The sequence below is a fragment of the Canis lupus genome, chromosome 24, assembly GCF_003254725.2.
Source record: "Canis lupus dingo isolate Sandy chromosome 24, ASM325472v2, whole genome shotgun sequence".
Lineage (NCBI taxonomy): Eukaryota > Metazoa > Chordata > Mammalia > Carnivora > Canidae > Canis > Canis lupus.
The window spans coordinates 34,501,067-34,518,495 of NC_064266.1; the positions used below are offsets into that span (position 1 = coordinate 34,501,067).

General features: G+C 46.7%; 1 protein-coding gene across 19 annotated transcripts in view; it reads right to left on the minus strand.

Annotated features, from left to right (window-relative positions):
* Positions 1-17,429, minus strand: part of ZMYND8 (zinc finger MYND-type containing 8) — a 143,492-nt gene that overhangs the window by 115,646 nt on the left and 10,417 nt on the right. For 6 of the 19 annotated variants that reach the window (XM_025470335.3, XM_025470332.3, XM_025470326.3 and 3 more), the window contains exons 2-3: positions 10,673-10,906; positions 1,610-1,680 (exon numbers count right to left, since the gene is read on the minus strand). In XM_025470335.3, the coding sequence (XP_025326120.1) occupies positions 1,610-1,680; positions 10,673-10,686 (85 nt within the window). In that variant the 5' untranslated portion in view covers positions 10,687-10,906. Of the gene's footprint in view, positions 1-1,609; positions 1,681-5,611; positions 5,754-9,460; positions 9,532-9,862; positions 9,999-10,040; positions 10,193-10,223; positions 10,251-10,672; positions 10,907-11,608; positions 11,725-17,429 lie in introns of those variants that run through there. The other 13 variants (XM_025470328.3, XM_025470325.3, XM_025470317.3 and 10 more) reach the window with 7 other exon arrangements.

Below are 17,429 nucleotides of genomic sequence, written 5' to 3' on the forward strand. Positions count from 1 at the left end.
AGTGAGGACAAAGATATCCCCCCCACCCCCACACCCCATTCTCTGATCCCTTTCTTTACATTCTATGCTGAGCACAGGGGACTGGGACATGCTCCCTCATCAGCAACCATCTCAAGATCCCTCTTCAGGAAGGTTCTTTCCTTGCTCAAAACTTCCCCATGAGGGCACCTGGGTGGCTCAGCTGGTTAAACTCGAGTCATAATCCCAGGACCCTAGATCGAATCCAGCGCTGGGCTCCTTGCTCAGCGGGGAATCTGCTTCTCCCTCTTCCTCTGCCACTTCCCTGCTTGTTGCATGCACACTCTCTCTCTCTGCCAAATAAATTAAATTTAAAAACAAACTTCCCCTTGGCTCTCCTGATCATTACAGGTGCTGTGGGCCCAGCACAGGTTAGACTGGAGGGGGAAAAGGGGGCTGTGGTGAAGAACCAGTAGCCCTCTGACTAAACCCACCCTCCCCAAATCCTCAGCCTGCTCTATTCCCCAGGCACAGACCACACACCTTGGCAGCCTGGACTTCTCTCATCTAGGGCACCCCCACCCACCCCCAGCAAACCATGCTGCACCCCCACCCCCCCATCAACAGCCAGCTTCCACTCCCCAAGGCACAGCCCTCCCTCTCTGACCCTCATCTTTGGCCCAAATGACAGGGCTATCTTCTAAAAAGCCTCAAAAAAACTTTGTTGTTTCAGATATCTCTAGGGAGCCACTTCTTTTAATGTGCTCTAGCTGGATTCTAGAAAGATCCAGGATCTCTCTGGCAGAGTCTGTAATAACCCGCTCTCTAGCCCTCCCTACCTCCCCCATAATCCTCAGCTAAAAGCAGACACTCAGTGACTTGTCTCGATGGAAAACCACCACCTTGGTACAACCATTAAGTTTGGAGATGTGCATTTTCATCAACCAAAATGTGGAAAATGCTCCAGGAGCTTATTCCTAAAAACACCCCAAAGACAAAAAGTGAGTAACTATTTCCTTCTGGGAAGCCGCATACAGTCTCACACAGACCAAATGAAAAGTACTAATCCTACAATTAAAAGATTTTGAGGAGTCTAGTGCAGGATTCCGAATTAAAACATCAACCATGTCTGGTCCTAAACGCAAACACTGGCCCCCCCAAAATCCCAGAGAGTCCTATTGCGCTCCTCTTTATCTCTAACCAAGAGCACCATTTTCCAACAAAGTAGGCCAACTTTGTTTCACTTCTGCGATTCCGAAGAGGCCTCTTATCAAAATGAGAAACCCAGCAGCAGCTGGGCACTCTGGTTTCTTCTAGAACGCGCTTTATTTAAATTGCGAATTCCTGAAAGTCACCCTGCGTAGAGGCAGCCAGCCACCCTCCCCTTCAGTCATGACACAGTAAAATTTACTGTTGGGACAATTCCTCCCACCTCCCAATAGGTGAGTCTACCTATACAGACACACAAGGGAAAGGAAATCAAAAGAACGGATTTCTCCACAAATTAGGTCCATCCATCAAAGGTTCCTCTCAAAATCAAGGGAGTGTTACAGCCTTGGGTCCTAGAGCCACACTTCACTGCACCACAACTAGAAAAAGAAACTCCAATTTCCTCCTCTGCTGGAAGAGATAATACAAGATTTTTACTCACCTTTGGAGCGAGTAGAGATATCCATGCCCTCTACCACCTCCTGTTCAGTTTTTATTTCCTCTTCGGCCAAGCTGAAACAGAGCAAATTATGTTCACGTTTAGGTAGACTGAGAACTTGCCCCATGGGGGCTGCTATTGAGAAGTTCTAACAACACACCCTCGTTGAAGACAATCTCCCATCCTTATGCAGGGCTGAGAAGGGGGAAGAAACCCACACTAGATTTCCAACAATGTGCTAAGACTCCTAAAGGAGTTCTTCAAACCACTAAGTTGTTCTTTTTTTAAGTCAAATTACTATTGCAGTTGTCATGCTGTTGGGGGATGCAAAAAAAAAAAAAAAAAAAAAAGCACGTTTTTAGACACACAATTACAATCTGCCCCCGTGGGCCAATGAGAACCCAGCCGTCAGGTAAACAAGTTTCTCCTTGTTAATACCGGGTTCAGGTTGGAGGTGGTTCACAGGGTACCCAGAGTTGTGATCTCTGAATTTTGCAAGGCAGAGAGCATTTCCCAGACCTCGTGGCTAATTCTTAGGATTTCCCAATGAGGCAGGAACACGAAGAGGAAAAAAAAAAAAAAGGAAAGGAAGAAAGAAAAACATCTATATACACACACGTATGTTAAATTGCAAAGTGGGAGAACATGCCCAGGTTAGAAGCAAGGGCCTGGTCTCAAAACATTCACACCATGAGCACTTATCCCAGGAATTAGGCTTGGGGTGTCCACACTCCCACCCCCTGGATGTTTCTCTCTGTTGCACGCATGGCTTAGAGAAAGCATTCAGCACTCTTGAGCTGTGACTAATTATCCCCCACCACAAAAGTGGAATGAGGAAGGATTATTTAAAAGACAAGCTGAGAGTTGGGGGCTGGGGAGAGAAGCAGGGGGCAGGAAGCAGGCCTCTTAGCTGGGAAGGTCCACCAGAATCTTCTCTCACTCTCTCAGCTGGAACTCCCATTGAATAGAGTACAGGCCACTTCATGTGTTCCCCACACACACACACACCTCCCAGGCAAGCCAGTAGTTCTGCTTTTATAGGTGCAAAATGTTTGAGGTGCTGGCACTTTCCAAGCCTTCAGGCTGACAATGAAGTGTTAAGAATATGAGCAAAGTACTCTAGCTGCAACTCCATCACTCTGTGATTCACCATGAAGAAAATGGGTGCATCACCAATTTTTCCATTGGGAAGACTCAAAGCCAGGACTGGAAGGAGGGCTGAGAGAGGAAGGATTAGAATGTCCCTTCTGTGTTCTGTGGTCTGAAACTGTGACAAGACAAAGGATGAGTCCAAAAAGGCCTGGAACCTCACAGTCAGTTGGAGATGGCTTTAGGAGAGGGCCATGTCTGATAGGGGAAGAGGACTCAGGATGGGAACCAGACAGGAAAAATTTTTAGCTCGGAATAAAATTAGAAGAACTTGCACGCCTCAAACTTAACTACTCCCAGCAGAGAAAAGAAAGGTAGTTTAAAATTGGAATATTAACACATTTTGCTCTCTGATACGGAACCCTATTAACAATTTCATTTACACTGCCGCCATAAAGGAAGCTGAGACACCAATCGCCAAAGGAACAACTGGCATCTTGTCACAAATGGTTTCCATCAGAAGCACACTCTTAAACACTTTGCTAACATGCAGTGTTACTAGGTGATTTGTGAAAGGTGATTTTAGCATGAATACTTTTTATTCCCAACTTCAGAGACAAACATTCTCAACTCAGAAACACACTGCCTGCAACACACGGACATGGTCCAAATGGATACTGCTGATGGTTTCTTGCCTAGGATAACTGGAAATGCATTTTCATAAAAAACAAGCAAAACAAAAAACCAAACAGCCCTCAGAGATGGATAGATGGTCAACTTGAAAAGAACAAACAGCAACCTTGATCTTTCTAGCAACTAGAATTCTGTTTCCCTCTCTGGCATGAAGTATGTGAAATCCTAAACTTCCTGCAACCGATCTCATATTTTGAGGGACAGAGAAAACGCTCATCTAGAATCCCACCAACACCTACAGTGATAGAACAGTTATGCAGAACAGAGCCCCCAAAATCCACTTGAAGGATTTCTGCAGTGATGAAAACATTCAAAGGTGTATTGATCCTGAAGGACTGCTTTCAAGAGAACAATTATTTGGCTGGTGGCAGCCCAGAGGAGCTGAGTCCTTCAGGCAGGGCAGGGCTGAGAAGCTAGGGAAATGCAAACTAGTTAGGTGGTGGCTATTTGCTGTTGCAGAAAAGGGGAGAAAAGTGAAGCCGTTTTATCTTTCCAAGTATTACAAGTGGGCCCCATAAACACCTAACTTTAGCAATAGCACCACCAGCTTCAGCCAAGGATTTTTCAAGCACAATTTCAGAAAACCATCTTTTTTCACAGATCAGCAAACCATCCTTTCAAAGGGAACCCGTGCACGCACATGCACGCACACACACACAATAACTTGCATTTGACTAAAGGAAATTGCAGTGTCTATGCGTTAAAAGAGAAAAAAAACTTCATTTACAAGAGTAAAGACCAGAATGCAAAATGAGTCATTTTGAATAGCCACATCTAAAGGGACTTCCTTTTTTCTACACCACTGATCTCAGTTTTTTTGGTGGTTGTTGTTTCTTTTTTTTTTTTTCCTTTTGGCTTAGTGTTAAGGACTAGTATGTTATTAGGGAAAAAATTATGAATATTACATCAAAAGTGGTGGTGAGAAAAGATCTGTACCTGTCTGAATGCCCCACAGATCGTGGTCAGTTTAGGTTAAAAACTGTTCAGTCATTTGGAGGGGAGGAAAAAAAGTCAAATAATAATTATTAAAAAGAAAAAGCAGCTGCATCTGGAGAAAAGACTTTGAACTCTTGTCATTAACACATTAAAGTCTTAGAAAATATACAGCATCTTTGCTATCTGCTAAGCTTCCAGCAACCCCCGATTATTTAAATCAAAAACAATGGAACAACAAGCCCTTGTTTCAAACTGGCATTACTTTTTTTTTTAAGGTCCACTGGAGAGGCTGGGGGGTCAGCTAAAGAAAAGGGTAAAATTAGCTGAAAACCAAACAACAGCCTTTCACCCCAACAGGAAAATACACCATCAACTAGTTGTATACATTGTCTGTTCCCACCGCCACCACCTCTTGCACTCGCATTTACCCTAAGTCACTTGCCTCTGGATTTCACAAACTGATGCATTTCAGGCAATTAAAGAAGAAATAACAGCGTCTGCAAATACAACCCCAGACTTTCCCATCCGGTCCCAGAAAGAAGAAAAGATTTCTCCCCCAATGCCTGAGCAAGAAAACCTAGGCTTACTTCTTAACCTGCATGCACTGAAAAAGAGCAATTAAAAGTTGCAGATGAAAAAAAAAAAAAAAAAAAAAAAAAAAAAAAAAAAAAAAAAAAAAAAGTTGCAGATGAAGTGCTGCATCTCCAGGATGTCTTAAGCCTTCTGATTATTAATTCTGAGGACTCAAGGCTGGTCCGTAATTCCCAGGAATGCCATCCCCTCAACACTTCCAAAAGAGAGAGAGAAAGAAAAGAGAAAACATCTAGTTTTGACAGGAAAATAGAAAAAAAAAAAAAAGAAGAAGAAGAAGAAGAAGAAGAAGAAGAAGAAGCCTGGATACACAATGCCCAGATATTTCTTTTCCCCAAGTGCTCCTACTATTTGACTTTTAACCAAGAATATCTAACCCAGCTAGAATATATAACCAGCATGCACAAGACTCTGGTTCTACAGATGAGGATCATCGCACGGCAATTCAAGAATCATGCATCATTCGCAATGACTTTTCCTTTAGCTTTTTACTTTCATTCAAAATACCAAACTGGTCCAGGCTGTAAGAAATATTTAATCCCCAAGACACAACATCTTCCTCTTCTAGATCACAAAAGAGTGAACATCTAAATAAGAAAACCATGCTTCCCTAAATCTGCAATTAATTTTTTTTTCTAAAAATTGGGGGTGGGGGGAAGGGAATGGTTAGCAGAGCAGCTTTATATAAGCACTCACCTAAAACAGGCAGAGTCATCGGGAGCTAAGCTATTTATGCAGGATTCTTAAAATGGCGTCTGGCAACACTGCCTCATTCCTGTATTGAAGCTAAAATGGTAGCAGGTTGTTCAATAGCTGTAGCTCTTGTTGAAGCAGCCCTGCTAGTTTCAAAGCCACCTTCCTAAATATCAGAACTAGGAAAAGCTCAACCAAAGGACACCAACAACCCAACGTTTAGAAGCTTAAAAAAAAAAAAAAAAATCTGCAATGACAGGGGGAGTTTGTGAAGTCACAGGTTCCTGAGGAAAACCCTTTCCTTTTAGATCCTCAGCCTTCAACATGAGGCTCTGAGATGGGGCCCCCTTGCCCTCCAATTAGGTGGGTGGGAGGTTAGGAATTATGCAGCCCTGTGGCATCAACTGCGGCCGGACAGGTGCCTGCACAAATGCAAAAATGTTAAAAAGGGAGCAAGCTGGGGGTGGAGGGGAGGGAGGAAGCCCATTCCCCCTTCTTGATACATTAGAAGCCACCAGCTTTGCCTCCATACCAAAAAGGAGCTGTAAAATCAAAGTGTTGCAAGGGCAGCAGCCATCTGAGGAGCCAAGCTAAAGGGCTGCAGCCCTGTCTGAGGCCAAGGTAAAAGCAAAAGGCTGTTTCTAAGCCTGAAAACGGCCACCAAATACCCAGCCAGTCCTAAGGCAGTTAACCTCAAGGAAAGACAATCCCAGTCTGCAGAGGAGAAACAACAGTTCAAACGTTCCCTTAGCCAATGCACGGGATACTCACAAATCAGATTTTTGTCCACCCCCAAAACAGAGCCCCGAAAACTAACAATGGGTTTTGCAAAACCCGCTTCCAGAGGCCGGACTAACAGCCTCATAGTGGATAATGTAATTTACTGTTGTTACAGGTCTGAGAATTGGCCTCGCCACTCTGGTGCTGAGTGGGGAGTTTCAAGGTGACTGCTTTTTAGCTCCAGGGGAGAAAGGAGGGCATGGTGCCCAAGGCTGTGCCGGGGCAAGGACGGGAGGTTGGCTCCTCGCCGGCCGGTAGGTAGGTAATCTTGATGAGGAGGGACAGCCTGGCAGCAGAGCTAGCTGCAGTGCTGACATGGCTCCCGCCAGCTTGTTTATCTGTAAGGAGAGTGGGGAGAGGGGGGAAGGGCGGCACAGCCCTAGCAACCTGGAGCCAAGGGTGAATCCTCACTTGTTTTGCATTTAAGATCAAGGAGAAAGGGCTTCTAAACATATTCCCTTACTAAATCTCTGCTGTGGGGTGGCCGAGCCACTTTTGCATGTATCTTTCTTTTCAGGGTCAACCAGAGGCAAAGCCAGATCTAGGGCCTCTCGGCAGACAAATGTTTGTTGCCTCTGCCACAGGAGAGAGAAGAAGGCCAAAGAAACAAAGAGATTACACATTTGAAGTGGTTGGACTTTTTAAAAACCTACCTTTGCCTCCAGGGTTTTCTGGGTTACTGTCATCCTGGCTTTTTAAAAATGTGACTCATTTTCCCCCCTCTCTTATTTAAGACCAGAAGAAGCTTCCTCACTGTTCTCCCGGGGAAAAGAAAAGGAGGAATGTTTTGTTTAAAAAGAAAAAGGGTTACAAGAAAAGAAAGAAAAAAAGAAAGAGAAAAAGCCATTGTTTTCACCCCTAGTTTATAATCCAAGAGGCCCCATTGTTTCTTTCTTTCTGACTCAAATCTTTGAGCTGTTAATTATAAAAGTAACTGGACTCGGCTCCAACAGGCTAACTATGTTCATGCGCAGCAATTAGAAAAACTCTGTAGAAAGTTTACTGAGTGATTATATATAATTAATTCCTAGTTACAGACAGAACACTGACCATTTTCTGGAGCTAATAAAAGCAGTTACTCCCCCTCCCCCACGTGAATGCCACTTAATTTCCCAAAGCAGAAAAGTGAATCCATCCTGGAGGGTCTTGAAGGAAGAAAAAAAAAAAAGAGAGAGAGACAGAGACAGAAGAATCAAAAGCTCCAGTGTGTCTGTTTGTTCCTTGCAGCTGTGCATCCTCTTTGGGGACTAAGGAAGCAGAAGGAAAAAGGGAAGCAACCCAAGTTTCTTACCTCCCTCTGAAATTTATAACCAAGGCAGAAAGATCAGTCTACCTTGATGAAAAAAAAAAGAAAAAAGAAAAGAAAAGAAAAGAAGAAAAAGGGGGTGGGGTGGGGGTGGGGAGGGAATGCCCCAGATCTGGAATGTAGGAGACTCTTCAGCTTGGCCGATAGGCTTCTCCTAAAAGGAAGATGGTAGAAACTTCCAGAAGGCCCCTTCTCAGTCTGGCCACTCCACTTGTCAATCTGTAACCTTTCCTCCAAATCTATTGGTTCAAAAGCTGGAGAGAGGAGGCCCATTGGGCTGCTCTGTAAGCCAGCACTGCTGTCCCTACCTAGTCCTGCTGCAATGCAGACATTTATTTTTCCCCCCTTAGTGAAACTGGGAAAATAAGCTACTTTGGAAGCAATTAACTTTTTACAGACTCATGCTTGGTGGTGGCCGCGGTACCAGAGGAAAGTGGCCAGCTGGGTCCAGGGCTGGGAACTTGCTGGGGCTGCACATCTGAAAACAGATCTTGGCTTTGCAAACCTGTGGGAGCCATTTTAATGCAAGCTTTTAGAGGACAAATGCCTTGCCCTTAGGTTTCCTTCCAGCCCAACAAACACACCATTATGCAAACGTTGAAGGCACCAAACCAGGAGTCTTGTGATTAGATACTGCTTCTGGGGAGGCCACAAGAACCTCAATATGTAATTTCCATTTACAGCCAGAAGATAAGAACAAAGAAAATAGCTAAGTGTCTGGACTGACTTGTGTGGGGTAGTAGCACTGTTCAGTTTTAAGTACACAACATCATTAACTGCCTGCACTTCTTAACTCTAAAAGCTGGCCTCACACACACTTTTCTTAACTTAGAATTGGTACATTTCTTGTTATTAAATGAGCCTTTTTCCCACTGATGCTAAAAGGTGAGTGGCTGGACACTAACTAAAAGGAAAAAAAGAAAAAAGATTACTGACTCCATAAAGTTGGCATATAATACAACAATTGAATATATTTCCAGCATTTACAGTCAGTCATGCTAGATTGGTCTCCAGGCTGGAAATTTATGTAGTGAACTTCTGGGCAAATTCTGAAGCTAATGCGAAACAAGAGTCTACTTTTTTTCCCTCCTAGGTTCAAGCTACAGCATTGAGAGATCAGGGGAAGTGTAAAAAGTGAGAAATCATAAGTAAAGGCAAGCGTGCATACAGATGTGTGGGTCAGGCTTGGGAAAAGGCCAAATCTGTTGTGCTGGGAGTCCTGAGTCAAACCAAGTTTGGTGGTGGGTGGGATTTTGCACTACAAGTTAAGTGTCCTTAAAACGGAGTCCTGACACCCCCGCCCCAACACACCACCACCACCACCACCACCACCACCATCACCACCACCACCACCACCACCACCATCACCACCACCAGGCTCCTGCCTCTCCAATGTTTAAGGCTGTGAGAACAAGCATTTTTGTTACATTTCACAAGCAGGTCACCCACCCCAGAGTTCTAGCAAATATCCATACAATCCCAATTAAAGGTCTCCAGTCAAGTCACAATGAACTGAACATTTCTCCCCAGTCTCAGGGTAAACAGGAAGTGTGATCTTCAATCCTAGCAGCACGTTATCAGGAAAAATAGTGGATTCAAACAGTCACCTAAAATCAAGACACTATTAAAAAGCCCTTATTAGGTTACTGCTAATGAAAAGCCCCCCCCCAACTGCTGTAAGCCAAGACCCTCTGTTATAAACAGACCCCAAATGTCCGCCAAACTCTTTATACATGGTCACAGAGGAAATGGATTGCTTTACTTACCCAACAAATGTTCAAGCAACCGTCTCATTTTTCCACAGTTAAGAAGAGAGAACAGGCTGGCAGATTTGGGACTTGATCAAAAAGGAAATTTTTTTTTTTAAACAGTTACATGGGATTATTAAAAACACACACACACAACAACACAACCCAACAACTGAGTATGGAATGCTGTCATGAGCCACAGACATGATTTTATTTCCTCTGTGCTCCATCACCCAGGAGGACAGAGGATGATACAATGTAAAAGAGGGAAAAGAAAATGAAAACAAGGATTAAAAGATACATTTAGTTCATTGAAAATCATGCAAGAGGGATTCAAAGAGTCCTCACAGATTTATTGCAGGATGTTGCCCCTCCCCCTCTGCACACACACACCACCACCCCCCCCATCCCCATCCCTACTCCAAAAACTTCCTCCAAAGCCTAGAAAACACTTTCAGAAACATTTGCTGGCTGTAGGCTGGCTTGCAGAAGAACACTCTGTATCAACAGAAGTCAGGAAAAAAGGCTGAACAATGTAGTTTCAAGTGAAGCAGCCCTGTAGGGAGAGAACAGACCATGTAGAGACACCACCACCCACCTAGGCCCCAGGAGCTTGGATCTCTCCTTAGCACTGCTCTGCTGAGGGCTTGGTTCTTTTTAAAACACACGTCCTCTCTTGTCAGAACTTACTCCAGCCTTCCCAGGACCTCTTTGGAGAGGTAAACTTGCCTGCTTTGCTGTCTGCCATGAGCTCCCCTTGGAGAGGAGCCTGCTTGCTTACCTTCCATTTTCTTCCCCCAGCAGGCATGTGACACAAGAGAAGACAATAGTGCAGGGGGGGGGGGGGGACTGCTCAGAGAGAGAGAGAGAGAGAGAGAAAGAGAGAGAGAGAGAGAGGAAGAAGGAGGGAGAAAAGAAGAAAAAAAAAAAAAAAAGCTTCTTTTTTGGCATTCCAGGATCTAGCTTCAAACTCTTCCAGAAACACCATGTCCTGGTGGAAGAAAAGGTGTGCCAGGCCTTTGCCAGTTTGCAAAATCAAGCTATGGCTAATGGCTACTTAGCCATGTGACCCAAGAAAGCAAAAAAATTCTCTCTAAACAGTTCCAAGTTAACCTAAGTGCTGTGGGGGTGAGTGTGGCACGGCCAGCCACAGAGAAATCACACTGCTCGCCCACAATTCGGATGTCTCAGAGGGAGGGGGAGAAAAGATGGTTAAAAAGTCGAGCTTACCTCTGTGGATGCATTGTTAACACTGTGTAATGTCAATACTTATAAAACATGGAGGACAGGCTCCTAGTTCTCACAGAAAAAGGGTTTGGCACTTCGGCTTGATGATCTGGCCGCCTAATAAGAGCTCATCCCCGATTGGCTGCCCCGGCGGAGCGGAGTGTAAGGCCGCCCGGGATTGGCTGAAACACTTCCTGAGCGATTATCTTTGTGAGGCTCTGGTGAGCAAGAGCCATCCTGTGCATAGAAAAAGACAGGCTAAGCTAGGCCTTTTGCAGCAAGAAAAACTTGGGAAAGGGGCCCCCAGACGCACTTCTCCCACACCCTGGCTAGATTTCCCGGCACGGGCAAACCAGTGCAGCCAGCCTGACCTGCTCCTGCAAAGCCTGAGGCCCGGATGCCACTGGGAAGGGAGTTTTTGGGGTGAGCTGGAAAGGGCTCACCCTCACCTGCCCCCACAGAAGCGGCTCTTGGCTGGGAGGAAGCCTGGCCCTTTTCTAGAACAATCCAGCAGAGCGGTTCTCCCCTCCTCCCCCCCGGGGAGGGAGCAGCCGGGGTGCAGAGTGTAGCCGAGAAGTGGGGAACCCCAGGAAAACAGCCAAGGGAGGGGGTGGTCAAGAAGAAGGGGTTTAAGGAAGGCCTCTAAGGGAAAACAGCACACAGCACAGGCAAGCCCCCAAGAAATGGCCAGAGGGCAGCAGCCCTGGCTTCTCAGAGGACAGAGGATTCAGGCCGCTGGGGAAGAGGAGAGGCACAGAGTGGTCAAGTTTGCATAGTCATTGTCAAAACGCCTCCTGGAAAAGCAGGCCGGAGAGCCATTTGCCGGCTGAGAATCTAACTTCTCACCACCACCACCCCCAGCCAGGACTCAAAGGAAAACCAAAATGGGTTCCTGCCTCCCTGCCAAGATGCCAACGGGGCCCCCCTCTCCGTCCTTACCCTAAGAAAAGCCAAATGCGCTCCTAGCAGGCCACATGCCTAGATCTACAAACTTCCCTTCCCCTCCCGGCCCCCTCCCCCACCACTGAGGCCTGCTAAACCTGTCAGTTAAACAAAAATCTGACTTCCGTATTAGTCTGCAATGCCTTCAGCTTCCTGCCTATTAACCCTCTCTCGGACTCTGGGCCTGGCTGGGAAAAACTAGGCCCTGAGATCGCAGAAAAGGCCTGTGGAAAAATACCAGCTGCAGCTCTCCCAGCAGATGCAGAAAGAGAGAGAGAGAGAGAGAGAGTGAGTGAGCCGCTGTCTCTCGCCTTTGCTTCCCAAGGAGGCGTGTACCTTCTGAATCCAGGGCACAGGCAGTGCCTCTCGGTCTGAGAAGCCATTTAAATCCAGAGGGAGAAAGAAAGATGTCAAGCCCAGCGAGGGAACAAGAACCCCCATTATTAGCCAGGCCTACACCCACAGCTTAGCCCTTCCTGCCACAATCATCCCTGTATGTATGTTCTCGGGGAACTGGGCCCTCGGTGGGCAGACAAATCCCATGAGCTTTATAAGGATTCTTGCTTAAATTTATTTCCACAGAGAACGGCTTCTTTTCGTCCCCTAAGGCAGATGGAACAGCTACTTCACACACAGACCTACACTTGGCAGCCCCCCACCCCCATCTCTGGCACTGCTCCCCAGTAAAATATTAACTAGTTTTTCAGAGCTACTTATAATTCCACCCATTTCAATAGTATTAGGAGGTCTCTGCCTGTTTCCTCCCTAAAGCTGCCTTTGTAGCTGGTCTGTACCCTGAGAAAGAAAAGGCAAATCCAAAAGGATCATAAAATGTCCATGTTTGCTAGCTTGCTTCTTTTTTTTTTTTTCCTCAAAGACAAGGTGCTTAATTAACAAGATTTTTTTAAAAAAAAACAGCAAGCTGGAACAACAGAAGCTAAATAAACACCATTCTTCAGAGGCTGTAGAAAGCTTCCAGAGGTGACGCAGCCATATGCCAGGAGGTAAAACTATGGCCCAGTAAAGTCTCCCCGCTCCTCCTAAAATTAGGGCTCGTGGGTTTTCTGGTCCCACACCGTTCGTTCCCACAAAGAAAACGTGGAGCTGATCGCCCGCTCTCTCCCTGCCCCCGCCCCCCCACATGGACAACAGATGCCCACCTCGTGCACATAAATTCTTCCTGGCTGGGAATCTTATATCAAACAGAACAAGCCAGGAATCCAAACAGACTGTACTGCAAGGGCAGGGCCCAGGCTTTATGAAAAGGGAGGGGATTTTGTTGCTGTTGTGTATTAGGCGGAAGAGGCCCAGATGCAGGGAGGGACACCTCCATCACCAGGCCTGACAAGGGTCCAGCACGCAGGACAACAGGCCTGGGCCTCCCTAGGAGGGAGGGGCCTCCTCTTCCTGCCGGCGGAACCGCGTTCAGGGAGACCAAGTGGGGGACAAGAGGTGGAGGCCAGGGCTAATCAGACCGTGCTGTCCCTCTCCTGGCAGCGTGGGCAGCGGCCCTCCGCCACCATCCCCTAGGGAACAGTGTCTGCCTCTGCGGGTGCTGCTTTTGGGGGGAAGGACGTGTCTGTGAGTTTGTGCCGGATCTCGTGTGCCACTAGCTTCACGACCCAATGAGGAAATGAAATACGCCACTGGTGCGCGTGGTGGATTTTAACCCGGGATTAAAGCTTGTTGCATAAGCAGCTGCAGTGTCCTCCCCGCTTCCCCCACCCCCTTCTGATCACTTGATCACTCGAAATGTTTTCTGGGGCAAAGAGCAGGAAGCTGCCGGCTTACTCTGGCAGTTCTGCTCGGTTTGAGGAATGCTATTGGCATTCGGGTCTGTCTGGGGTTATCAGAAAGGCAGCGATTGGGCTGGGGACAGAGACAAAGGTATGGTGGCAGATGGAATCCTGGGAGGAACAGGGATTGAAAAGGAAGCCCAGGGCAGGCCTACTAAGGGCCAGTCCTCGGCTTGATGGAATGTGGCTGATAAGCGGGAAATACAGAAACCAAATGTCGACAGCCTCGGTGGCCCTTCTCAGACACCCACCCCCCTCACAGAGTAGCCCCAATAGCTATGGCATGCTTGCCTGGGAGGTACTGTGCTAAATCAGCCGCTTTGCACTGCCCAACTCCATGAGGTAGGGAGCATTGTTAGACATTTGGAATCCAGCCCAGAGAGGTGAAGTGAGCCGCGTAAGGTCACACAGCTGCCAAGTGCCAGAGTCTGGCCTTCCAACCCAGTTAGGACGCCACATCCCTAAACTCGGTATCTTCGCCTGCCTCTAAAGAATGGAACAAAAGAGAAACCGAACCAAAAGCAGAGCAGAAACAAGGATAAAATCTACCAAGAGCAACTGCATGATCTGTGCCTTCTCTTAGGAGACCGGCTCCTCTGACAATAAGTTTTAAGTACTGAATGATGGAGCCGGGAGACGTTCAGCTCAGACTCCTTTAAGGCCCAGAGAAAGTTCCTGTCTCCCTACAAGCTTCTAGCAAGATGCTAAGGGGAACACTTTGCCATTTCTAAAATTAGATTTTTATATTCCTTGAAATCAGGAGTTCTCAACGAGGAGTGGGTTTGTGCCCCCCGGGGATAGGTGGCAATGTCTGGAGACTTTGGGGTTGTGACACTTGGGGGGAGAGGTGCTATTGGCATCTAGCAGGTGGAGACCAGGGAACGTTGCTAAACATCCTACGGCAAGGAACAGGACCCCCCCTCCCCATGACAAGGAATTATGCCATCCAAAACGTCCACGGTGCCGAGGTAAGGAAATTAATAAGCAATGAACTAATAAAAATGGATTAAAACATGTCTCTCTTAATATTCCCAGGGGATGGAGAGAATCAGGAGACAGAATCAGGCTTACAGAAGCCAGACAGAGCGTCTTAGTGATAAAGCTGGCCTCAAAGGAGAAGAAGGGCTGACCCGGCTCCCTTCCCCAGGCAACTTACTGCCGAGGCCTGGCCTCGCTGAGATGGCTCTCCGCTCCCGCTGGCCTGCAGCCAGGCGAGCAGCAGGAGGAGCAGCCTCGGCAAGCTGCATCCCCAAGATAGCCCGTTCGCGGACTGGGAAAATAAGCACACTCGGAGTTATCTGCCTCAAGCTAAGCAGCAGGCCGCTCTGTCCGTTATGTGAAACGGGCGGGATGGAGGCAGGGAGGTGTTTTAAATATCTTGTTTTGTTTTGTTCCTTTTCGGCCAATTGGAACCGAGGCCCACTTTGGGCACGGTGACAGAAGGGCTCACCTTCAGAGCGTGGAGCTCACCGAGTCATGTTACAGCCACAAAGAGATAATTAGGACTTGTCCCTACCTTGGAGAAGAGGTGCCCTCTGGAAGGTTGTTTTGATTTTGTTGTTTTTTGTTTTTTGTTTTTTGTTTTTTACTTCTTTCTAGGAGGGGCTGGTAGATGGAAAAAAAAATGGAGAGAGAAGGGAAGGACAGGTGGAAAGGATGGGAAGGGGGGCTGCATGACCATCAGGCTGATGGCCACGGTGTGGGTGCAGTGTGGGTGTGGAGAGACTTAAGGGATGCAGGAAGAAAGTGAAAATCAGAAGGAAGAAGATGCAGGACCTCCCCTTACCTGCTTTTTTTTATTCCCTAGCAATCACCATTACAGAAAGAAGAGCACGTATTTATTTGCTGTTTGTTTCTTTGTCCCGCTAGACCAGTGGCAATGTCAAGGGACGTTTTAGGTTGTCCCATCCAGAGGAAGGGGGGTCTACTGGGATCTAGAGGGTACAGATCAGGGATGCTGCTATTAGCCAGCCCCAAGTATCACAAGCACCGAGGCTAAGAAAGCCTGCCCTAAACTGAGAGCTTTAACAGGGCAGAGCCTGGTCTGAATGCTTCACCTTTGTCCCCTTGGTCTAACACTGTGCCCGACATGTGTCAGAGCTCAATTAAACACCACCTCCCCCTCGGGTGGGTGCAATACTCCTACCTGAACCTCCGTATCTGCCCTTACAAATGCTTGCGGGGACAGGGGAGGTAGCCTGGAAGAAACTGGAGGATTTACACACACACACACACACACACACACACACACACAGAGGCTGCAAGCAGTCCTTTGAAAAGAAATCAGACCTCATATCTCCTCTGTTCAAAACCCATCAGTAGACCCCACCTTATTCAGAGTAGAAGCCCAAGTGCTATAAACAGCCCACAGGATCATTGCCCTGCTCCTGATCCCTGGCTCCACTCGTGTCCTCCTCTGCTCCCATGGTTCACTCTGCTCACTCTGCTCCCGCCACCCTGATCCTCCATCTGTTCTTTCTACTGCCGGAGCGTCCCCTCCCTCCTCCAGCCCTTTCCCCTAGATCTCCTACTTCCCCTCCCCCAAGGCCATCCCCCAGCTCCCCAAAACCCCTCCCCAACAAAAGTGAACAAAAGTCCTTTCTCGCCCTCTCCCCAGCCTCAAGGTATTGGCCTTCCCAGTCTTCTCCTTTGCCATCCTCACGTCCCCCCATCCCGGTGCCCTCCCGGATGCCTCCCCCTCAGAGCCCTGGCTCCTTGGCCAGCCCTCTTCTTACACGTTAACCTTTTCTCTTTCTTTCCACATCAAGAGGCAGAACCGGGCAGTGATTGAGTGCGTGGCTGCTGGCGTCAGATTGTCTGACGTCTGGGTATGAATCCAGCTGACCCATTAGCGAGCGGGGCAGCCTTGCTTAAGGTATGAAATTCTCAGTGCCTTGATTTCCTCATCTACACAATGGGAGCAATAATAATACCCACCCGGAAATTCACTGGATCAGCGCTGTCAAGCACTAGTAGCCACGCAACACAGCGATCACTCATGTGGTTGCTGTTACAATTTCCCTCAGTTTACTCTTTAAAAAGATAATTTCTGGATGCTTCCAAGTCATTTCTCTTCCTTTATTCAACATCAAACTTTCCAAAGAAGGATGAGGATAGCTGGCATGCTCCAAGCACTGTGTCAGGTAGTATTCCAAGCAATTTACATAATCAGTTACTTTCCCAAAGGTGTGAGATGGGTGCCACATAATCATCAACCCATTTCCTAGATGAGGAAGTTGAGAACTAACAATAGTCCCCTCCTACTAAGAAAACTTCTCTATCCATCTCCTTCTGCCTGCTACTCCCCTCTCCTTAACGCCTTCCAATTATTTATTTACACACAAATCGCCGTGCCATCAATAAAGGACTGATATGTTTTTCTTTCTTTCTCTTCTTTCTTTCTTTCTTTCTTTCTTTCTTTCTTTTTTTTTTTTTTTTTTTTTTTTTTTTTTTTTTTTTTTTTTTATGTGTTTCTTAACATGCTTGCTTCTTGGGGCACCTGGCTGGCTCAGTCAGTTGAGCAGGTGACTCTTGATCTTAGGATTGTAAATTCAAGCCCCACACTGAATGTAGAGATTACTTTAAAAAATAACATCTTGAGGCACCTGGGTGGCCAGTTGGTTGAGTGTCTGGCTCTTGGTTTTGGCTCAGGTCATGATCTCAGGGTAGTGAGATTAAGCCCCGTGTCAGGCTCTGCACTGAACATGGAGCTAGTGTGAGATGCTCTCTCTGCCTCTGCCCCTCCTCCTGCTTGCTTGCTCTCTCTCTCAATAAATAAATAAAATATTTTTTTAAAAATCTTTTTTAAAATGTCTGCTTATTATGCACTGGATTTCTTGGAAGCATACTTAAGAAATTGCTAACACTTTGCATCCGAGGAATACTGGATGGCTAGGGGTCAGGAATGGGGAGATTTTTTTACTGCTATACCTTTTGAATTTCAACCATGTGAATGTATTACTTCTTCCAAGATAAATTAGTAAATGGAATATTAGGAAAATTGTGTAAGACTATGAAATAGG